At 39.8% G+C, this 23,993-nt stretch overlaps 1 protein-coding gene across 1 annotated transcript; it reads right to left on the minus strand.

The window, feature by feature from the left end:
• Positions 1-2,016: 2,016 nt before the first annotated feature.
• Positions 2,017-16,855, minus strand: LOC148900793 (potassium channel subfamily K member 2-like). The gene is made up of 9 exons (XM_088991330.1): positions 16,650-16,855; positions 14,629-14,735; positions 14,426-14,538; positions 13,692-13,782; positions 12,675-12,792; positions 9,907-10,067; positions 9,399-9,585; positions 9,167-9,306; positions 2,017-5,050 (listed from the first exon to the last, which is right to left on the minus strand). Coding segments are annotated over exons 1-9 (1,257 nt in total). The 5' UTR covers positions 16,651-16,855; the 3' UTR covers positions 2,017-4,711.
• Positions 16,856-23,993: the final 7,138 nt, after the last annotated feature.

A 23,993-nucleotide genomic window follows, 5' to 3' on the forward strand; every position in this document is an offset into this window, starting at 1 on the left:
TCATCGGCACAGCAACATTCAAAAAAGCAAAAACTATACTCACCATTCAGCTCTAATGGTACTGTGCTTTGCCTCAAGCACAACAATGACTATGTGGAGTGACATTCTATTCTTAGCAGTTGTGAATTAATTTTGACTTATAAATGATAGAAGTCAGGTGACAGTTTGTGAATTTAGTAGGCTGATCAAGCAAAACAAATGCGTGAGTAGTTACCTTCATCTTTAACAAAGGAAATTGATTTACTGTCCACGGTTGACAAAACATATGCAAATAAACACTGCATCAAGCAAAATAGGCATACTGTATAGTAATGTTAGTTCTGTTTATAAGGCCTCAAAACGGGTAACAATCAATATGTGCTTCTTTTGACGGCCTTGTGTTTTTTGTTTTTTATGTGGGTGTAGTATGTGACAGACATCTTCTTATCAATGCCCATTGATCTTTTCTGCTTATAGACATAAAGGCTATTGATGTATCAGATGAGATCAGCATGACCTCATGACCGCTTTAAGCCAATCTTGGCAACACACAATTAAGGCAGTCAGGCGATTGAAAGCACTTGAGATCAGTGCACTGTCAGTTATGGGAATGAAGATAGTCAGATGAGCTTATCACACACCCCTCAGAGGGCGGGGGGGATACTGTTGACGGAAGCCGCGGTGCCAGAACCAACTGTGGTCCAGCACACTGGAAAAGGGCTTTGTTTTGACTGGCACCGACTGCCGAACGTGTTTGTGTGAGTATCTATGCATGAATTGAGCCATTCTCTGGCTGGCAACGCTGTATAAGCAGCAGTCGGTGTCAGGAAGTGACACCAGGCTGCAGAAAGAACTTGATCTCCTGCTAGAACATTTCATTCACCTTCAAACAACACCGTTGTGACATTACTTGTATGAGTGTGACCCCCATTTGCCCAATTTAATAAATTCCGTCACACGACAAACGTGACGTACAACAGTGTGTAAGATCCTAATTGAGCCAACGCACCTCTTTTTCTTCTTTAAACATGCTCATAATTTTAAAGAGATTGCTTTAGGCCCATGTCCAAAAACTCGCCGATGCGTTATTTTATTAATGATTTTTTATGGTAATAGATAAGAGATTAAATAAAGATTTATGTGTAGAGGTAATTTTGTGATTAGCCACAATACAATAATTGTTTTTTTTGGGGGGTATGCTATTTTTTTCTTCTGTGGATTGGGGGGAATAATTGGGGGGAGTCATTTGCTCGAGTTATCTGCTCAATTTATCTGCATGTTTTTTTTTTCTAAGATTTTTTTTGTCAATCTACCCCACTGGTAACAAGGTCTCAAGAGATTATCTGTTGGTCAACCTTAATTTTATTAACTTATATTGGGGGGGGGGGGGTCTGCGTGACTGGAAACAATTGCACACGCAGTAATTGAGACATTCGTAAACAGACTGCAGGCTTTTTCTTTTCTTCCTTTAAATAACAGCAAAGAGCTGACTCTGCATCTAAGGAACCCAGAATAGACCAAAGGTCATGAAGAAAGCTCCGTAAAAGCTTTTGGGTGTTTTACGTCAGATTTAACCTCCCTCAGGGATGTCTCATTCAAAGACTTTGTGTTGAAAGGACAAAAACCTGCATGCAGTAATCTTGCTTGGTTTTAGGTGTTGCTGCATGTGTTGAAAAGAATGGAACCTGCAACTTCATTTAAAAGATAAGGGATGGGTTGAACACTCCTGCATGTAAAATTGAAAATCTTTACTGTCTTTATCTTATTGCAAATTATACTCACCTAAACTAATACAATCAGGTTAGCAAAACTTTAATAACATCTGTTGGGGAGGCGATATGAGCTGATTCGTTAGAGGGCTAACTGTAGACCAGTTGTTGTGCCGGTCAGAGCACAGGTATGAAGAGACGTAGCTTCAAGGGGGTGTTTAAATGCATCAACAGGAACGTCTCGCGATAATTAAACAAGGGAGCGGGCTAAGCCTTTTTTGTTACGTCACTGGAAAGGATGACAGCAAACATGACTATAGCTGAACTAAATTATATTTTGTACTGTTACAAATATGATATTTACACTCTAAAAGACATTCGTGTGGCATTCAAAGGTAGGAGAAGTATGCTTTAAAAAGACATGCTATGTAGAAAAATACATTAAATTCATCATGTAATCGTAAAACACACATTGGGCACATATGGCGCAACTCTCAAAAAACGCATTGGTTAAATTTTTTTGCACAGCAATAGAAGCAGGACACCTAAAAGTTACCCTCTCTAATATTAAAAAGTCATACTTATTTCTTTAAAGCAAAAAGTGATAATACACAATTTTTTAAAAAAAGCTTCAGAATGTTTTGAAATAAACTAATATTACGTGAAGACAATTGTGAGCTCTAACTTAAAGCAAAAAACAAAATTAACCTAGAACAACAAAGAAATTGAATAAGACCTAGATGATTAAAATAAAAAAAATATCTCCAATTAAATTCATATTGTCAGGTTTTACATGGAGAAAAAAACAGTCACAATACAAAGAAAAGAAACCTTATGAACTTTTTGTGTAATTTAAAAAAAACATTTTTAACATTCAACGGGTCTATAATAATCCTTCATACAGTTGTAAACTGTAAAACATAAAAATATCAACCTTATTTGTAACAAGCCTTGTGGTTTCTTCTATTTGCGCGCTGAGGAAAACGGTTTGTTATCGTAACATAGCACACAGGCAAAAGTGTGTTAAACTAAATCAGAAACGTAAATAACAGTAACAGGATGGACTGCATAGCCGAGAAAACTTGAGCATGTGGTTACGTGCTGTTGCTGTAAAAAAAAAACTAATCAAAGTGCATTTCAACTGCAGGTGGAGGAGGCCTCCCTCCCGTTTGTGTATTTTTGACCCCGTTAGTGTGAAACCACCTCAGGATGATTAAAGTCAGCGACAGGGAAGTCGCCCCCCCCCCCCCCCCGCACAAAGGTTAACGTCTGAGGCTTGTATTTGACATTTCAGCAAAATGAACAACTTTTAAGGCACCGTGACGCTTTAATTATTTGTCCAAGTGCCTTGTGCATGCTCTGCAGTCTCATTTCCAGCTCAGCGGAGAGATTGATAATGAATATCAGTCCCGGGTGTGTTGGCATGACAACAAAAATCCCAAAAGGTTATTCCACATTGTTATTCTGAAATTGTGACTGCGTCCAAAACGTTGTCTTTCTGATTATGACAGTCTACAGCTGTTAGCGACAAAAACACCTTTAGAAAAAACATTAACGAAACTCTCAAAATGATCATAGTTAAAATAAAAACAACCATAAAATGCCCAAATTATTCATTTTTCCTTTTCAAACTACCTTCAGATGCTGTTCGGAAGCAAATGAAGGCATTGGGTCTCAAACTGGGGCTTAGCAAGTTCTAGCTTTTGAGCCCATCAACAACTCATTTTATAAAATATTGTTTAATTTCAGCAAGTGCCATACACTTCAGCCAATCATACATATGGTGGTCGGTGCAAAAATTCTACCACTAAGTCACTTGAAAAAAAGGATAATCCCCGAACCTGAATACTCATCAAAAGGCGTTTAGAGGCATTATGACAGTAAAAGTCCTATTTTTTTGCAAAGGGGTATGATATTTTAAGAAAACCTTTTTTTTATCACTTTCTCCTTTCCTAACCCTTGACTTAACTCCCCCTGAGTTTACAATGGAAAAAAAGTATTAAACAAACATAAAAAGCATTTTCGTCATATTTGTTTAAACTATCAGTATGTCCTGACAGTACTTGTACATGAATAAAATATTAATTGCCTTATTTGACTTTTAAAAATCTCCCACAAACTGACAGAATCCTTGACTAACGAGGTATCAAACATTTGTCATTCACTCCTGAAGGAAATAGATTAATTCCGTTCAAAATTGTTCAAAGATTAAATGTAACTGTTAACGCTAATATTAGCTTGTGATATTTCTAACCTAACACCTAACCCAAGCGTCTTCACCTCAAACATCCACCAGCACCATCCCCAAACGCTGACATGTTCCCAAGAGTTTTGGGAGGTTTTCTGAAACTATGTCTGAATATCCACCTCTTGACAAAAACACAAATAAACCAACAAGACGAGGAAATAGAAGAAGAACATAGGCACCTAAGATTAAGAAGCAACATGGAATTAGCAATTAGCAGAAAAGTTACATTTTGCACCTTTTTGTTATTTAATTGATTTTATATTCGCACCTTTTTGATATTTAATTGATTTTATATTCTCCAAAGTAAAACATAAAACTATAACTATCTGTAAAAATAACACCCCATTATAAAAGAAATACACGTTGCTTTTTAACAGTGCTAATGCTAGCTTATTATGGCTACAGTTGCCATTTTGGTAACGCTGTACTACGCACTTTCATTATCGCTTGCCATGATGAACGGCCACGTTTAAGAATCGTGCTTTTGCAAGTCGGTGAGTTGTGAGGCTTTGGTTTGAATTATTTTTTCTGAAAACCAAAAGTAGGAATTTGTTATTGTAATGTGCCAACTTTTTTTCTTCTCTCGAATGAGCAACTTGTGTCTTCTGCCACTAAATGTTTCTCTTCTTTGAAGTGAGTGGTTGCTCCCATTGTTGATTGACATTAAATTCCCAGCCCGGAAAACCTAAAAATCTGTACGGGAGAACCTGGATGTCCATCGTTGTGAAGAAATCCACAACATTTTCCAGCATGTCCTGATCCAACAAACTGCCCTTCACTTAACATGTTCAACAATGGCCATATCGCCTCTTTCCAGGTCCAGACCGTTCATAAATAAGCCGCAGTTTCGGCTTAGCTGAGGCGTCAGCCCCGGTAACCTCGCATCCTTGTCGTTCTTCTCGCGCTCCTCGCTGTGATTGGCTGATACCGTCCTTCGCGGCAGCCCAAATTCTGCAGCGGGGCTGAAACCGAGCTCGGATGACAGTTTACGTTTAATGGAAGTGGCTCGTTGGAATTTGTCGTAGATTTCCACACTCACTCGTCGGCGCGTTTCCTTCAGCTCTGCTGACACGTTGGCCGTCCATTCGGCTGCGTGGGCACGGATCTCTCCCACCTAACGGAGAAGATAGCTGCAGTCAGATTTTCAGTCAACAAAAATGCAGCGAGCCTTACTCATAGTCAATGTCTATGACTGCTGAGAAAACAATTCTATCATCACTCACAAAGGATTCATAATGTTGTTTTCATTGGATTGGATTGCAGTGGCGGACCGTCAAGGCCTGCAAACCCACACACTGATATTAATCATATTTTGTCCATGAATTCTGATTAAATAATTTTGAGCTTCATTACTTTTCATCTGTTACGCTGCTTCCAGATGTGTGTTTGTGTATTTAAGCATTTAACCAATACGTCCGTGTAAGCTCTCAGTCGTACAGGAGTGGTCCATCGATGAGAAGGTTTTTTCAGCCGTCATCTGTAGTACTTCAAAAAACAAGAAATTCAATCCTTCACAGATCACCTCAACTCGGTAGACATCAATATTAAATTTACTCGCATGGACATTAAAGAGAACCAACTAGCCTTTTTGGATTGCAAAGTAATTATAAAAGAGGTCAGAGCGCTAAAAACAGAAGTCTTTAGGAAGACCACGCACACTGAGCAATACTTACTTTTCGATTCTAACCACCGTTTACAACACAAACTAGGAGTTATCAGAACCCTCCAGCATAGGGCTAAACTAATACCAACTAGCATTGAAGGTAGAGAAAGGGAGTCAAAACATATCAGGAGAGCACTCACAAACTGTGGGTACCCTCAGTGGTCATTTAACAAATGTCAGAAAGAAAGAATAGGGAATGAGACCAACAATTGTGAAGATACAAAAAGGAGAGGAGTAGCAGTACCTTACATTGCAGGAGTTTCTGAAAAACTACAAAGAGTCCTTTGGCAACACAAAATGCCTACTAATTTCAAACCGATAAACAGTTTGAGGCAAAAATTAGTGGATCCAAAAGATAGGCTGCCAAATGAAAAACAAAGTAATGTAGTTTATTCAATACATTGTAAAAATGAAAATTGTAAAGAGCAATACATAGGGGAGACTACACAAATTCTCCAAAAAAAAGACTATCAACATCGCAGGGATAATACTAGTGGGCCTCAATCGGAAGTTCATATGCACCTAAAAGCTAGCAACCACTCATTTGACGACAATGAGGTTAAAATCTTAGCGAAAGAAAATAGATGGTTTGAATATATATATAGGGCCAAAACTACCAGCAAAAAAATGTTCACTGACGAAGCCTCTTAGATGAGAAGCATCTAAGAAACATCTGACACCATCAAAGAAGTGCAGATGACGGCTGAAGAAACCTTCGCATTTCGCATTTTGCTCTGATAAGCCTTGCTTTTTTTGTTGTTTTTGTCTTGTTTTTGTGTTTTCTTTTGTCACTTTGTGTTGTTGTGCGTCGTGTGGAACGGATACGGATTGTTTTTCAGCATTTTTGACCACGACATTCATCAAGGAGGAGACTGTGCTGAGCGGTTGCGCCTTTTCGGCAGCATGAATATGCCAGTACTGTTTTTGAATGGGAGGAATGTCGGAGCCATTCGACTGTCATCGCTGGACACCAAAGGGGACATTGTGGTTTTTGGCGCCTGTAATGGGCAGCATCTTCACAGCCCCGCTTTGTTCAGTGGAAGGTCGGTGCTGTTGGACAGTCTGCGGCTGGATGGATACATGGCTTGAGGAGCCCGCGATAAGAAGGAAGGAGCGTCAGCGCAGAGCGCCGATGCGTATATGGAACTGTCGCGGGATAAAATTGAAGCTGAATTATGTGGGACAGGAGATGTGAGACAATCTCTTTTCGTCAATGGATGCTACAGCTGCGTGTTTTCTTTCAACATTTAGCTTGTAGTCGACGTGCACATTCCACCATGATGTCCCTGATCCACTGGTGAAGAGACGCTTTGATCCTCTCCTCTTTCATCTGGAACTGCTTTATGTAACAAAGAGGGTACAGAAAGTGCTTAAGAATGAATGTCTCTCTGTGTCTTTGTGATGTCATGTTATTTGTTATTTAGTGTTTTTTTTTGTTGTTTTGACTTCAAGACGGCGCCGCGAGAGTGGCTGCCTTTCCAGCAGCACCTGTGTTTTGCTTTTCTACTTGCATTTCTTTCATAACTTTGCTGCTGTGAAATGTAAATTTCTCCACTGCGAGACTATTAAAGGCAAATCCAATCCAATCAATTTAACCTATCAAATTTCAGCAATCACATTTTAGCCATCATTTGTGACCAGGGTCAGAAATGTACGCCTTCACAATCAGTTCTGTGGGCCCTGTCATTAAATGTGTTTTGGATGAGTCCGTTGCTGTAACGATTGTCTGGCTTTAACCAATCAGATTCCGTCAGAGTTTTCGCAAACTATGATTGGCTAGTCACCAGTCAATCATAGTATCACTTTCTGCAAGAGCATACTGGCCAGAGCTAGCACACTGTATCGGTAGCGAGCTGCATAAGCAAATATAGTGTGTTGATTTAATAGCAGTTTTTTCAACCCACAATGGCTGAAGGAGGAGAAGAAATGGATTTGGTTGGAGATTTACTGTTAAAGACCATTTCAAGAAAAAATGGACATCATTAAGAAAGGTCGGTCAGCTATTTCCCGGTGAATGGTAGCCTCTAGTGGACTTGTAGTAAATCACACCACACTGTTTTCAATCTGGATTCATTCAGACGTAGCACTACTGAAGGCCTAGCGATGAAATCCATGGCCCGCCACTGTTCTTTTGTATAGTATTGTATTGTAGTAAACCATAGCTTTCAAAATATATGCGGCGGCTGCAGTGGGCACGGTTAACTATTATTAAATTTCCCCATTGTGGGACGATTAAAGGTTTTCTCATTTTGAACCATTAATTGTGACATCATTTTAGCCAATCAGAAGCCTAAGAATAATTTCAGGGGTGGGGAAAAAAGCAATAAATATAAAAACAGTGAATTTAGGCAATCATATTTAGGAGATTGGGAGTGATTCCCAATTATATATATATATATATATATATATTGCTAAATAACCCCACTGTTACCAACCCAAAATCTAAATCTAACATCAATTTATGGTCAAATATATGAATTCAAGAAAACTTTCTACCTTCATCTGATATTCGGACTCCTTTGAAAGGTATTTCCCTTCCGGGGAAATTTACACTCATTTTCATATATTGTGTTATATTTAGAGCAGCAATGAGTCAGGATGCATGTCCAGATGAGACCTTGGTCATACTTTATGCAAACCGTCTCTGCAGAGACTCACACTAATACCCTGCAGGTGTATTTCAGTTGCATAAAGTCAATTGAATCAGAGAAACATTTCATCATTGAAATAAAGTTAGGAGGGTGACAAAAGTCTGCTGGGACCTGGCGTCGCGCTTAGAAACGAACAAGTGCTCATGTACAGTAAACGTCACTGCACTGAGAAGAGTGTGTATCATATCACATAATATTCTATAACAGTGATGACGAAAGTCGCATGTGCGGGCTACACGCTTCAATGTGGCAACTGTACTGATCAAAGACGTATTTTGTCTCCCAGTCAGTGGTTCTCAAAATTCGACACTAAATATTACTGCTACTGGCAAGTCTAAGTTGGGCATAAGCACTCATTAAGATACCAGTTGAGCTGGAGCCCATCCCAGCTGACTTGAAGCAAGAAGAAGGAGTCAACACTGAACTGGATCGGCAAACGTGCAACACGAGGTTTTCAGACCAAACAAGTACAGCAAAATACATTGACGTGATGGAAGGACTGCTACAATGTCTTTTTTTCGGTCAGGGGGCGTTCCTTTAGTGACGTCACATACGGACTCGTCACCAACTCAAACACAAGACTTCCTGAATATTCAGCGTGAGTCTTAAAACATAAAATATAGATATATGCGGTGGAATCTTAGTAAAATACGCTCGGTAAAAGTCATTCGAAGCCATTTTACAAATTATGGACACAACTTGTCCAGAGACGTCGGTTGTCCTTTCAAGATTACTTTGAGTATGCAATTAACCTAAAATGCATTTTTCTTTTTTTTAATATGAGAAAACCAATTCAAATGTTGGGAAAACATGCAATCTCCACACAGGTGAGATTCAAACCCTCAACCCAACAATTGTGAGGTGGACCATTTTACCCTGCACAGCACATGTGTGTTGAAAATAATGAGAACTAAACCTCTTCTTTGGTCCTCCTCGAAATGACTCTTAACCAGTCTCCAATCATGCTGAGGATGGCGGCAAAGTAGGCCAATCCAATCAAAATCCAGAACCAAACTACTGGTTTGTAGTAGTCCAAGTACTCGATTTCTGACCCCCCTGGAAGCAGAGGTAAAAACATTCACAGAACCACACATGAGCCAAGCACAAAGTCTTTTTTTCTCAGCCTCGTTGTTTTGAACTCGTTTTACCTGCAACAAAGTCCCCGAAGCCGATGGTGGTCAAAGTGATGACCACAAAGTAAAGCGACTCGAGCGCTGACCAGCCCTCAATGTGTTGAAAGATGGCCGCCGGCAGCGCCACGAAGAGCAAGCAGCCAAAGAGAACAAACAGCAACGTAGATATGACTCGGATCTTCGTCTGGCTGATGTCCCAGTGCTGCACGGAGCGCACACATGGTGAGCGCAAGCACACGTTATGCTAATAGATTTGAATTCATATGACAATCACACATGTTTTGGGAGCGTGTGGTGAAACTGAAGTAGCCGCAGGAAACTCACACAAGCACATGCAAATTCCATTACAGGAAAGCCGGAATCGCGTTTAGCCAAATATCAAAATCGTCCGTCTGGTAACTGAAAAGCCTTGGCGTGACGTGATAGCATTGCTGTCCGGAGTGCTTTTGAGTAAATTATTTAAAGCACCTTTTGTCGACATGTGCAGACTGTTATTGGCGTAAGCTTGTTCACCTGCACTCACCACAAACATCTTCTCCACTCTAGCGATGATCTTTGCAAAGATGGTACCCAGCTGGTCGCCTACGCCGGCCAGAAGGAAACCGAAGAGTGGGATGCCCAGCAGAGCGTAGACGATGCAAAAGATTCTCCCGCCCTCTGTGTGAGGTGAGATATTCCCGAAGCCTGCACAGAAAACGGAGAGTAGACTTTGGACTACGTTTAACTGATACCTCCAACAAGGTAGTTGTTACCAATGCATGGACGTGTGTCAGAGATTTTTGGTCAGACACTGTGAACAAAGGCTCAAACAGGAAGATTGTCTTTTACTGCCGGCAGGGGACACAGCCATTCATGACCGAAGCCCAACTTCTGCAGCCCTCTGCCAAGCTATTTATTGAGAGTAGATGCAAATTTAAGTGAGACATTAGTCGAACGTAGTTTTCTTGATTTGAATACAACACCCATGGACGTCCCAAGCACCAACAACTATAAAACAACAGAACATAGATTTTTAATTGGTTGCCTTTCTATAAACTGATACATTTGTAACCTGGCTAATGACTTCTTCCTGTGAATGAGTTTACTAAATCATAAATTAGTCAAAGGCCAGATCTCCTTCATTAAGATGACAGTTTAACAGGCTGTGTTTATTCACCTCAGGCACCTTCTGTGCTTCCATTGTGGGCCTTCCAAGCATGAAAATATACTTCTATTCTATCTATTCTCTATCAACGTGTTTTTTGTGTCATGTCTTTTCTACACAAGTGTAGGACAACTTGGGAATCATAGGAGGACAACCAATGAGGCGTAACTGTGTCCTACTTGACGTCTGCACAATACCAACGTGACACTTGAAACAATAGACTGATATCATGTCACATGACCCTATCATGAGCACCAAAATGCCCACGAGTACCGTATTTTTCGCAACATAAGACACACCCAAAAGTCTTAATTGTTTTTATCAAAATCTGACCATGCACCTCCATTTGAAATCCAATGCGCCTTGCATATGGCACATTGGATGCAAAAATGTTCATTCATTGACGGTGCGCCTTATATTCCAGTAATTTTGGCTCACGATACATTAGAACAGGTGTTATGTGAAATACGCAGTACAGAAATACTCTGTTTGAAAATATAGTACAATATATACATTTTCCCCAATCGATTGTAGTTGCTAAAGGTCACTTTAGGTGTGGATAAAGTTTTGAACTGGTTGTATTTTTTCACAAAAATGCAAGAGGGATTAACAAATACTCTGGTTCAGGGCCGCCATAAAATGGACAAAATCCGACTTCAACGGACAGTTAGGACGGCGGAACAAAATCATTGGCACTGCCCTACCCACTCTTGAGGTCTTGCACGCTGCAAGAATCAAGACAAGGGAACACAATATCTGGCCGGACCCTCCGCACCATGCCCACCACCTTTTCCAGCCACTCCCCTCAGGCAGGCGCTACCGATCCATGCGCACCAAATCCAGCAGACATTTAAACAGCTTCTTCCCCCAAGCCATTAACTCTCTAAACAGTAACCCAAATCTAACTGTGTAGTGCCTCTTGGCAATTTTGCACAATCCTGTGGAACAGCATCTCATTATAATAATTGTGGCATACTACTTGGCAAATTGTCTCACAGCTGTTCCTGAGAGGTACCACTGACATTAAGGGATTAGATTAGATTAGTCTTTATTAGTGTCCTCCATACTTATTTGTAATGTATTTTTTATGATGATACCAGTGCAGCGTGTTGTACCGGAAACAATTCTGATTCTGAAAAACACAGGTAGGTTTTTATAGCATTTAAAGCGCTTATTTTTTTCCCGCCAGTCTTTATAGACAAACTGTAAAAATAATACAGATGCATTTCAGCCCACAACATGAAGAACAACGGATAGCACAAAAAAAAATATTGTGTCGACAGGAAACATAAAAAAATTTCAGAACCATCTTAATTTACAGGAGTGGCAAGATATAGAATAAATGCTCAATCAAATGTCCTTTTTTTAAATGGTTCATCCTCAACTTCTGATGTACTCATTCTTGGATATACAGCAAATTACAACATTCAGACACATTCAAAAAAATCAGCAACTACACATTGAAACGGTGGCGGCAGACGTTTGCGCCAAATGTCCTTCAATGAAAACGAACGAAAGTGGAGGAAGCGAGTCAATAAGTGGAACAACCGTCATTGTCCTTGCAATGTCGTAATTACATTGACATGTCGTAATTGCATTGCAATCAGCAGCCGCAAAAGAAAACTGAAGAGTTCACAGAGAATAGCATGGGGTGACAGCAGGGACTAAAAGCATATCGTGTACACACACAAAGACGAAACGTATGGTCGCCAGAGCGCCAAGGTGGACTAGTTTGATTACTTGCAGGAGGCAGATGTAAGATCGATGACAAAAGCAACAACCTTAAAGTGTTACATAACAGCCCAGTTGGGGAGTGCACACACACACACACACACACACACACACACACACACACACACACACACACACACACACACACACACACACACACACACACACACACACACACACACACACACACACACACACACACGCTACATGTGTCTAGCACAGTTCAATATTTAGACTTCAACCATGATGGATGGCAATCTGACATGTCATCATGTAAGAAACTCAGTTTTGTCACTTCATTAGAAGCATTTTAACTGCGCCAGTTAAATTGATGAAAAAAACATGCAAAACCACACTCACGTGTACACGAATCACACATCGTTTATGTGTGTGCGTGTTCGTGCGTGTGATCCTACCAATGGTGGTGATGACAGTCCCGGCGAAAAAGAAGGCGGAGCTCAGGTCCCACAGGCTGCTGGGATTGGTGAGCGTGCCGGCAGGGTTCACTCCTGAGCGGATGGCTGCCACAACTTGCTGGAGGAACAAGGAGAGGCAAATGAAACTTGAACTCTCATAAATAAATTCTGTAAACAAATAAACAAATACATACATAAATACATAAAAAAGAAGTAAATGTATCCTAAAAATGCATTGAGAATGCTCTTAAATGAGTTCGTCTGTGTAAGCTCTCAGTCTGACAGTGGCAGCTCCAGACTTACTGGACCCCAAAGCGGCCACTCACAACACCAAGCCCCGCCTCTCCTTCTCCACAAAGTCCATCACGCTGACTCCACGAGAGGAGAGCGAGGTGGGAGGCCACCAAATCGCCATCATGATTTCATTCGTTACCTTCTTTCCGATGCACGTGTTGGTTGAATGACCAGCTGATGTCTTACGTTGTTATTTTTTTTTTTAATTCCACTGTTCAGGTCATAACTTATTTTTACACCTGCAAGAGGCTGAAGAAGTTTTTTTAAATTGTCTAAAATCTGAAACCCTGGATAAATTGGCGTTTTTTCCTTCCAAGATTGAATGAAAATGCGCTGTCCAGGGTGCTGAGAAAACTCCGGCAACAACACAGAGTGGACATAGAATTAGAAGTCGGCACATTTTGTTCTGTTGTTTACTGTGATCTCAGGAAATGACACCGATATAAAACCAGTTAAAAACTTCACCCACACTTAAAGTAACTACAATCGATTGGAGGAAAAAATATATATATATATTTTCAAGAGAGGAAAAAAAATAACATCAGAGACACTACCAGTGTACCGAATTATCATTCAACTTTTTTTCTCATTGAATTGTAAAGATTAGAGGTTACATTAATGGTGGAAACACTTTTGAAGTGATTGTTTTTCATATCACATCTCATATTTGAATAGTAAAAATGTTGTATCCAATGCATATCGTCACATATCAATCTATTTCACCTTAACCAGATCCTCCAGATGACTGTGGTTGACGCAGGAGTGTTTGGCCAGAAAGTCCAACTTCTGAGTCAAGATGGCCAAGCGTTGGGCACTGATGGAGAAAGAAGGTGGCGGCATTTGTCACAACTTGTCACCTCATTCGCTTGCATCGACACTTGTGGGCTACCAAATCCAATTGTTATGTAATTTGTTTAATCGTTGGAGAATATGTGATTTATTTTGCTCAACCTCAAAACTATGCAAAGTGCCTGTGTTGAAGTGTCAGTATTTGAAATGACTGCAAATTTCAGGAATGGATATGGATAGCAAGGACACGAATACTGCTACAACGATTAATACTCTCTGTATTTTGACTGTGGTAGTTGGAGGGAAAATTATGTCACTGAATGTTCATTTTTAAGTACCTCTCCTTTTTCACAAATTTTGTGGAAAACAGTTCTGAGATATCCTAACCCATTCTCAAAGGTTATGAGACTTCTTGGAAAGAGCAAAGTTCTACGGCAACCTATTACTCAGATTTTAACAAAAATGCAAGATGAATTCAAAAATTCTAAGTTCTTGAAAAAGTACCATACCATACTGAGAATTTAAAAAATAAAGAAATAAACAGAGAGAGATAGATGGAACGATGGATAGATAAAATTATTCAGTGTGATCGTGGGCCAATAGTTCAAATTAATAGCACAAACATATTAATGCATTTGAGCATGTTGATTTTTAATGTTTTTTTTTACCTCTCATGAGGCTGTTCCAGGGACCTGAAAACGGCCGCTCCCATCACCAGATAGAAGACAATCAAAAGAAATATGGCAGTCACCGTCTTCCGTTTCATCACCGTGGCAACCACCTGTAAGACATCAGCTGGTCATTCAACCAACACGTGCATCGGAAAGAAGGTAACGAATGAAATCATGATGGCGATTTGGTGGCCTCCCACCTCGCTCTCCTCTCGTGGAGTCAGCGTGATGGACTTTGTGGAGAAGGAGAGGCGGGGCTTGGTGTTGTGAGTGGCCGCTTTGGGGTCCAGTAAGTCTGGAGCTGCCACTGTCAGAGGGGATGAGGATGACGAGAGTGTAGAGGGAAAAAAAACATTGCCAGGAATTGTACTTTATCCACCTTGTCTCACTTCACTTGCTAAGGCCATGTTGTTGATAATTTTAGAAGTCTTTATAAATAAATCACTGACAAGACTTTGAAATGGCTTTTCAATCCTGACACAAGCAAAACACGAGTCGCACTCTTGTCCGTTTTAGTGACTTTTTTTAAAAGGTGATTTTAATAACGACAGTACAGTTAACATAAGTGACATAATTTTAGATGGTTATTCTCCAACATTTTATACCAAGTACAGTACCACCTAAATAATTTGGGGCTCTCCAAAAAACACAGTTATAATAAAGTTAAATAAACACTGTTGGCATATATCAGTGTTTGAAATAACTTTTTGTAACTTTTACGCCGGGCGTACAACTTCTAGAACCTCTAAGCCTGGGTGGCTGACAACTTTTTCCAGAAAAAAAAAAAAACACAAAAAAACGAGAGATTTTTTTTCCCAAATCAAACGTTTGCTTTATTCCGATTTCGAAATATTCATTCGGTTTGAAATTTCGGTTCGTTTGGCAATTTTTAATTTCGGTTTGTTTGGCAACTGACATACTCGGCGGCCAATCAGAAGCCTGCATCGAATAACTTTGCGCCCGGACTTTCCCGAGTGTTATCAAGTCATGCATTTGCATATCATTTTCAAAAGTAGACACACAGAGAACACAAGAAAAATGCATAAGTGGTTAGGAATGAAGCCAAAACCTCAGCCCAAGAAGAGAGACTAAAGAGAAGCTAACAAAACTTATGACGCTACAAAACGTCAACGTACATTGAGAGCATCGTGGAAAGAGGAGTTTACGTGGCTTGCAGCAGACGACGCAACGCAAATATTGCACTGTGCAACCGGCCGAGAAGTGTATGGACAAACGACAACTGGAGCAAAATCATCAGCAAATGATATTTACAACAAATTAAGCAAGGGAGCATTTGTGGTAGGTACATCAATTACTTCATTTTAAAGTGTTGTTCTGTTATATATTCTGATTATCAATCATTAATACTTTGCAACTATGTTTTTTTTTTTTTTTTGTCGTCTTATTGTGTTTCAAGTTGTGAAAAATCGGGCAGGCAACTTTATGGCCGGGAAGGCAACTTTTCAGAGTTTTCTGCCCTGGTGTCCGGTAACTTTTTGTGTAGTTTCAAACACTGCATATATGTGTAAATAAAAAGAGAAGACAGAGATTTTATTCCTTGAAAGTATGTATCCTATTAGAGTAAAACAGTGTGAAATGATGCGCAATTAGAATTAACAACATAGGGGAATTTTTTTACATCTTAAAGTGTGAGACAAAATGACCTCAATAAATCTTGTAAAACTAAAAATAAATGCATTGTACACAAGTGCGCACATTAATTGTACTGAACTGGATGAAAAGAAAATGAGCCACTCTACAGTATTTTCAAGATTGATTTTTTTTCTTTGTACCTCCTACCACGAGAGGGCGCCCGCGTACCACACGTTGAGAAAAGATAGTTGCCCCTCTGACCTTACAGAAACCATTAGTTTCTAGCAACAACTTTTTTTTTGTTATTTCAGGTACATAGAGCAATTAAAGTTCAAGGATAACAAACACAGTCATTACCAAGTTACATAATGAATTAAATCATTTTAAACAAACTTTCAACTGCTCAGCCATACTAACTGAAGTGTTTTTATGTGTCCACAATAGGTTCAGTGGTGAAATAAATGTGTAAAAACATAGACATTCAACCAATGGCTGCTTTGTAAAAGAAAAAAATGTCATAGTCACTATTTTTAATGACATTTAAAATGTTATTAGAAAATAATCTCTCCATCCACTGGGGAATATTTCAATGTGTAAAATAAAAAGTATAACAATCAGTGCTACTCACTCCTGGATTGTGCCTATCCAATGCCCTCAGGGCTCCTCTTCTCCTCCTCATTCGACGCCCTCACTGCGTTTTGGGGATGTTTTCCTCCTCTTGGCCTCTCCTCCTTATGATGCTCGTTTTAGTCTCTCCTCCGCTGAGGCCAGGCCAGCAGCAGAGTGGGGTTGGGGCTCCACATGTGCCACACAAATGCTGTTTGGCTCTCTGGCATGCACGCTGCTCCAGTGTGCTCCCTGAGCGAAGGAGGGATGGGATAAAGCATAGGGAGGTGCAGGAGGGGGAGCGAGATGGGTGGAGAAACACACATGCATGCACATACACAAAAGAGTGAACTTCTGGCCTTCACATGCACACACGCACACACACACACACACACGCACGCACACACACACACACACACACACACACACACACACACACACACACACACACACACACACACACACACACACACACACACACACACACACACACACACACACACACACACATATTGAACCGCATTTATATGGCCCAGGATAGCAAATCAAACTTCCACTTACTGCGTATGTACAACTTCCACTTCAATAATGCTTGCAAAAATCTGTAACATTTTCAAATTTTCATCTGTAATAAACAAGAGAGATATTGCAAGCAACTTCTTTTCAAATCATCATCACAATAAGTTAAAGGACAACCGACGTCTTCGGACAAGTTGTGTCCATAATTTGTAAAATGGCTTCAAATGACTTCTACTGGGTGTATTTTAATAAGATTCCACCGCATATAGCTATACAGTAAAGTCTCGTTATATCAATATTCTCGGGAGTCTGAAAAATATCGATATAACCGGGACTATCGATATATCCGACCCTGCGCGCATGTAATTTTCTCCTTGCGTTCATAGAAATAGTATCGTAATAAGCGGTACTATCGATATAACCGATATCGATATAATGAGACTTTATTTTACGTTTTAAGACTCACGCTGAACATTCAGGAAGTCTTGTTTTTGAGTTGGTGACGAGTTCTCACGTGACGTCAGAAAAGGACCACCTCCTGACCGTAAAAAAGACGCATTGTAGCGTCTTTCCATCACGTCAATGTATTTTGCTGTACTGTTTTTTTTTTAAACCCTTGTGTTACATCCAAAAGCCGCCAGCAGAGGGAGTCCAAGCTCCATGGAAGGAATGTATCAGCCTGTGGAAACGGGCTGATTCATTCCTCACAGCTCGGTGGCCATTTTCTTGCCTCTTTTTGGGTGAGACATTCCCCCCCGCCCGTTTGCCTCAAAATGACACAGAATAAATTCTTTAATCGATTTCAAACATGTATGCTTTCCGCTTCAGAACTATTTGAATCATATTCATAACTGGATGTGTAACAAGAAAGCATATTATCCGAATCTGAAGCCATTGTTTTTATTCTCCAGCAATGCAAGACGTCTTGGCGTGACGTCACGAACTTGGGGCGGGACTTTCTGAAAATGCCCAATTCACAGCTTAATTTTCTGGCAGATTTTGGACACTTTAAGTCATTTTTATTGGTGTTTTGCATTTGACTAAAAATATCATACTGCGTGTTTTGGGTATTTTAGATGCTATAAAACGTTTTTCTGATGTCAGTTAAAAAACAAAAAAGTGACGTCGGTTGCCCTTTAAAGAATACATAGTCGAATAAGCCATTTAATTCCGCTACAATGGAATAAAACCATCTTGACTTCTTTGTATGGTTTCAGAGTTATAACAGGCACCCAAGGGAAATGGGAACTACGATTTGACCTGCATAAAAAAGTGTTTGGAGAAAAAAAGGTAAAATGTACATTTCGGTCAATTATTTCGCTGTATTAAAATACTTTAAAATGTTAGCAATAAATAATTTCTTTTTCATCATGTTATTATTTAATCAAGTAGATAAAATTTATTGTTTAGTGTTTTTTTAATTGTATTATTCACAATTTATCCATGAACCAAATCATTAATGAATAACTATTTTTCAAATCTCAAGTCAAGAATAATGACTGTTATTGTGGTTTACATCCAAAAATATGAAATTTGGGTTCAGATTTTAGCAAGCATCATGGAATTTTACAAGTTTTATTTGCTTTCGCGGGCTGAAAAAAATTATGTGGTGGAGCATATTTGGAGTGGATAGAAAAAGTATTAACACCCCTGTTAAAATAGTCACGTTTTGCGATAAGCCCTTCCTCTTTACTGGTAGCTTTAAACAATGAGATCGCTCTAACACTGTGCAAGCTGCTTGACCATGACTTCTGCTTTAAAAATACATTACATCAATGTCAGGGAAAGTCTACGAGAAATAGAAATGGCCACTCCCCTTTAAGAGGAGTTTGAATTTGATTGGTAAACCGAAAACACCTGCGTCCTCAAACATACAGTAATTGGGTGTACGTACAGTACTGTACACGCTTGTGCAATCACAAGAGAGAGAGTCTTGCCGCTTGCCCCAAAATCTGCTTGGACATGTTAAAATTCACTCTTATCCCTAATAAGACTGACATTGTAGGAAATAACGCAATTTATAGTTCTACTCTGGATAGTTTGAGCTCTTGTTCTTATTTATAATTTCTTCTGTGGTTTTATTTATGTATATATTGTAAAGTGTCCTTGAGAGCGTCGAAAGGCACTTGAAATCAATTACTTTTACATCACATACTTTTACTTTTACTTTTATTATTATTATTATTATTATTATTATTATTATTATTATTATTATTATTATTATTATTATTATTATTATTATTACACTGAATTAGTTTCCTCACGGAGAAGTGTTTTAGCTGTCAAACCATTACCGTCTCCCTCTTGTGGCCAGTATTAAGAATGCACTGACATAGGGGCTGAAGTGATTTCTTCATTAAGGAGCCAGCCACACAGCCACGCTGTCTTTTTACCACAAACACAATAGACATGCGCACAGCAAACTGTGACACACATCGACCCACACGTGCCTATCTTTGGTTGTAGAAATTGACATGTAATTATTATTTTGTGTGCGTAGGAGCCAGCAACTGCTATTAATTTCTCATCAACATTAGACAAAGCAGCAAGGTGTCAACAGAGCCAAATGGGACGGCCATTATGAGGATGGCAACGCCAGCTCAGCAGGCTACTAAACATTTGAAATGGATGCCAAACATTGCAGGTAAAAAAGAGAAAAGAGACAGAGAGATATATTTTTTTTTAAATAAACCACATTTCAAACATGCAAAAGTACATTAGAAAGCTTAGAAAATGGTTGTGATGTTGTTTTCAAAAACGATGTTGTTTTTAATGTACCCCTCCCCCTCAAAAAAACTGGTTATTAATGATTTTGTAGATTTTCAACCTACTTAAATTCATCTTTGCTGGTATTTAGAAGCACACGTGATTATATTAAAAAATGAGGTCAGAGAAGAAACCATTATGTCTCATATACCTCAGCTAGACCAAATTTGACGGTTAAAATTTAGACATTCATTTTAACATTGTTAATTTGTTGTGTGCTCAATATGTAATATGAGGAGGGGATTAAACATTCTAATGACTTCCCCAAATTCATAACGGCCCTCGAGAGGAAACCATAACTACAATATGGCCCGCGGCAAAAAAAATGACTGACACCCATGATGTACAGTACAGGGTGCCCCAAGTTTCTGGTTTTTTTTTCTTTTTTGTCAACATCGCAGGCAATTCAATGCGTCATAAATTTTGAATTGTGATACGTAATCACAGTGAGCCAAAACACCAAATATCATGTCAAATAATTTTAGTCATGCTAATAAAACAAAAAGCAAGGTTGACTCATTTCTGTGGAAGGGGCCCAATGCTGAAATTTAAAATCGGCTATTTTTACATAAACGAGTCCAACAAATTTTCTTTATATATTTAATCTAATCTTCTCACCAAAAGACACAAGTATGACAGAGGCAGTTAAATGTTTAAACATTTTAAACAGTTTTTTTTTGTTCCAGGATCACCACAAGGGAGTTAAAATTTTGGGGCGGACTCATCAATTAATTTATACAATACAATACAATGCATATTGATTTATATAGCGCTTTAACAACAGCTGAAGCTGTAACTAAGCGCTTAACATGGACAACCTTCATATACAGGAAATAAAGTAGTCACAAAGATAGTAGAAAGCACCGGGGAGTAAAGCCAAAGTCGGAATCACGCTGAGTAGAAAGCCAAAGAGTATAAGTGACGGGTGCCAGTGGGAAATTTTTAGGGAGCCAGTGAAGGGGCCAGAGTAGGAGTTATGTGCTCCCTCTTAAGAGTACCAGTCAAGAGCCGAGCAGCAGCATTCTAGACCAGCTGGAGACGCTTCATGGTGGATTGGTTGACTCCAAAGTAAAGCGCATTACAGTCATCGAGCCGAGATGTGACAAAGGCATGAATTACTGCTTCAAGGTGCTCATGAGAAAGGAGAGATTTTATTTTAGCCAGTTGTCTAAAATGGACGAAGCTGGATTTAACGACAGCACCAATTTGTCAATCAAGTTTAAAATCACTGTCCAGTTTAAGACCAAAATTTGAGACTGTTGACTTTAGTTAAGGAGCCAGGAGGCCCAAGTCTACAGCATGAGATGGACATGGGCCACAGGGACCAATTTATATTTCAGAATGTTGATTCTCCTTGCATAAAAAACCAGATAGACTCTTCTATCGAACTTTTCTTGGGCCTTCTTATCACAAAAATGTCACGCTTAGGTAGGGACTAGTGATCCTGTGTGCTTAAAATAAGTGCCCACAAATACCTGTGGGCTGATGACCATTGGAGTCTGGTTCTTACGGTGATGGCAACATGCTGAGCTGCAATTAGTCGCCTGTGATGAAGCGGAACTGCCCTCTCAGTATGTGTTGTACAAGAAGTACAGTCGTGTGGCTAGAGTGCAAGAGAAACATCCTCTCTATGGCAATAGCGTACTGCTTTGCGACTTTTTTGTGTGTATGTGTGTGTGTGTGTGTGTGCTCGTCTGCATTCGTGTGTGTGTGTGTGTGTGAGTGTGTGTGTGCGCAATGTATTGTACTGCAACACAATTAGTGCTTCCTGACTGTCCAGTTGTAATGACCAGAAACTCATAATAATAGGCTTGTGGAATGTGACGGCAACTACTGTAGTTCAAACAAACTCAAGTGTATAGAAATGCCTGGCATTTGTGCGTTTGTGTGAGTGTGTGTGTGTGTGTGTGTGTGTGTGTGTGTGTGTGTGTGTGTGTGTGTGCGTGTGATGTCCATCTGATTCATGCCAGTCTGAAACTGTATAAAACTAGCACAAACTAGATTGATCATGCTGATCATCGAGTGATTTTTGTAATGAAAAAATACAGTGATACCTCTGCTTACAAAGAAAGTGTGTGTAAGGCGAAAAGTGTGTCTTCCAAACATTAATTTCCCATAAGAAACCATTAAAAATTAGAATAATCGGTTTCCAGGACAGTCCAAACCATGAAAGCTATTTTTAGGCCCGGACCCCAATATAATATCAACACATTATCTGGTATATAATAATAATAATTATAAAACATAATTTTCTGCTAACTAAGCCTTAAAACTAAACCAAATATGCCTTATTTTATAGGTAATAAATGTGCTATTGTATTGTAATTAAAGAAATAAACTGTATTATACAGTATAATAAAGTCGTTTTATTTACCTTTGTGATTAGCTGTCCTCTCTCGGTCAGGGGTGTTCCTTCCGTGACGTCACGTCAGGAATTGTCACCAACTCAAAAACAAGACTTCCTGAATATTCAGCGTGAGTCTTAAAACGTATAATATAGCTATATGCGGTGGAATCTTTGTAAAATACGCTCAGTAGAAGTCATTTCAAGCCATTTTACAAATTATGGACACAACTTGTCCGGAATCGTCGGTTGTCCTTTAAGATGAAGTGCAATACTTAATAGGGTTTAAAAAAGGGTGCTGGTCACAAAGCGTTGAAAGGGCCTGTGTGTTAGTGTTCTTATGAGGGGCCCCCGGTGCACATATCGCTGTTAATTCAGCCATTATATACCAGATAATGTGTTGATATTATATTGGGGTCCGGGCCTAAAAATAGCTTTCATGGTTTGGACTGTCGGGGCCCATAAAATAGTACAAGTTAATCCCTGCATTATGTAACTTAGTGAAGGTGGAGGGTCTTCCGAATGGGACCTGCGGTTGAGTGTGTGCGTTTGTGTGTGTGTGTGTGCGTGCGTGCGTGTGTGCGCGCGCGTGTGTGTGTGTGTGCATGTGTGTGCGTGTGTGTGTGTGCGTGCGGGTGTGCGTGTGCGTGTCTGTGTGTGTGTGCGCGCGCGTGCGTGCGTGTGTGCGCGTGTGTGTGTGTGTGTGTGTGTGTGTGTGTGTGTGCGTGTGTGTGTGTGTGTGTGTGTGTGTGTGTGTGTGTGTGTGTGTGTGTGTGTGTGTGTGTGTGTGTGTGTGTGTGTGTGTGTGTGTGTGTGTGAGTGAGCATGCACGTGAATGCACATGGGCTATGCTAAAAACAAACAAAGTCCCGAAATTGCGTGACATGGTGCTGGGAAGTGAATGCAGCTTGCAAAATAATACATTGAGTCCACAGCTGTTAATTGTGTCACGTGTAAAGTGGAGTTAGATTGACAAAACAGTAACATCACGCGGTTCATAACAACAGGACACGGGGTCATTGACCTTTTTGAACGGTCAACTTGAGAATGGCTTGCCGCTTGGATGAACACCAAATGATTGACTTGTTAAAATGACCCGTAAAATGATGTTATTGTTATTAATTGAGGATGTCATCCTTTCTCTGTCACGTTTCGGTTCGCGACCAACTGGTGGCACTGTTGGGCCCCGCCTGCAGCTGCACAGGTGGTGGTTTTGATCAGTGGCAGTTAAAAGGACTTGCGGCACGGCCATTCAGTGTCGGTCGTTGTTTGTTTCATCCTGTCAGGTTTAGGTCATCTTGTTTGGTTTGCTTTGTTTTTAGTCATGTTTTAATCATTGTTTTGTTTGTTACTTTGAACCTTTTTGTTTGGCTGACTGTTTGCGATTTTGTTCCTGCTGACTTTATTTACTAAAATTTGTCAAATACACCCTGCTCCTCCCTCCTGTCTGCATTTTTGGGGGCCACCACCACCACTACCTTGCAAATTGTGACATTTACACGCTGTTTAAATACAGTAAAGTCTCGTTATATCGATATTCAAGGGAGTCCGAAAAAATATCGATATAACCGGGACTATCGATATATCCGACCCTGTTTGCATGTAATTTTCTCCATGCGTGCATAGAAATAGTATCGATATAACCGGGACTATCGATATATCCGATATCGATATTACGAGACTTTACTGTATCAGGATACGGTACAACTTCATTCCCATCAGTCTTTTCAAGCATTC

This window comes from Hippocampus bargibanti, linkage group LG03, assembly GCF_051943395.1.
Source record: "Hippocampus bargibanti isolate YZ-2025 linkage group LG03, ASM5194339v1, whole genome shotgun sequence".
Lineage (NCBI taxonomy): Eukaryota > Metazoa > Chordata > Actinopteri > Syngnathiformes > Syngnathidae > Hippocampus > Hippocampus bargibanti.

Bases quoted from the DNA above. Each gene is read 5' to 3' on its own strand.
- LOC148900793 (XM_088991330.1), bottom strand. The intron at 9,586-9,906 runs GTGAGTGCAGGT...CGCTCCGTGCAG, and splicing joins GAGTGGAGAAGATGTTTGTG to CACTGGGACATCAGCCAGAC. The intron at 5,051-9,166 runs GTTTAGTTCTCA...CTTCTCCGTTAG, and splicing joins CGAGGAGGACCAAAGAAGAG to GTGGGAGAGATCCGTGCCCA.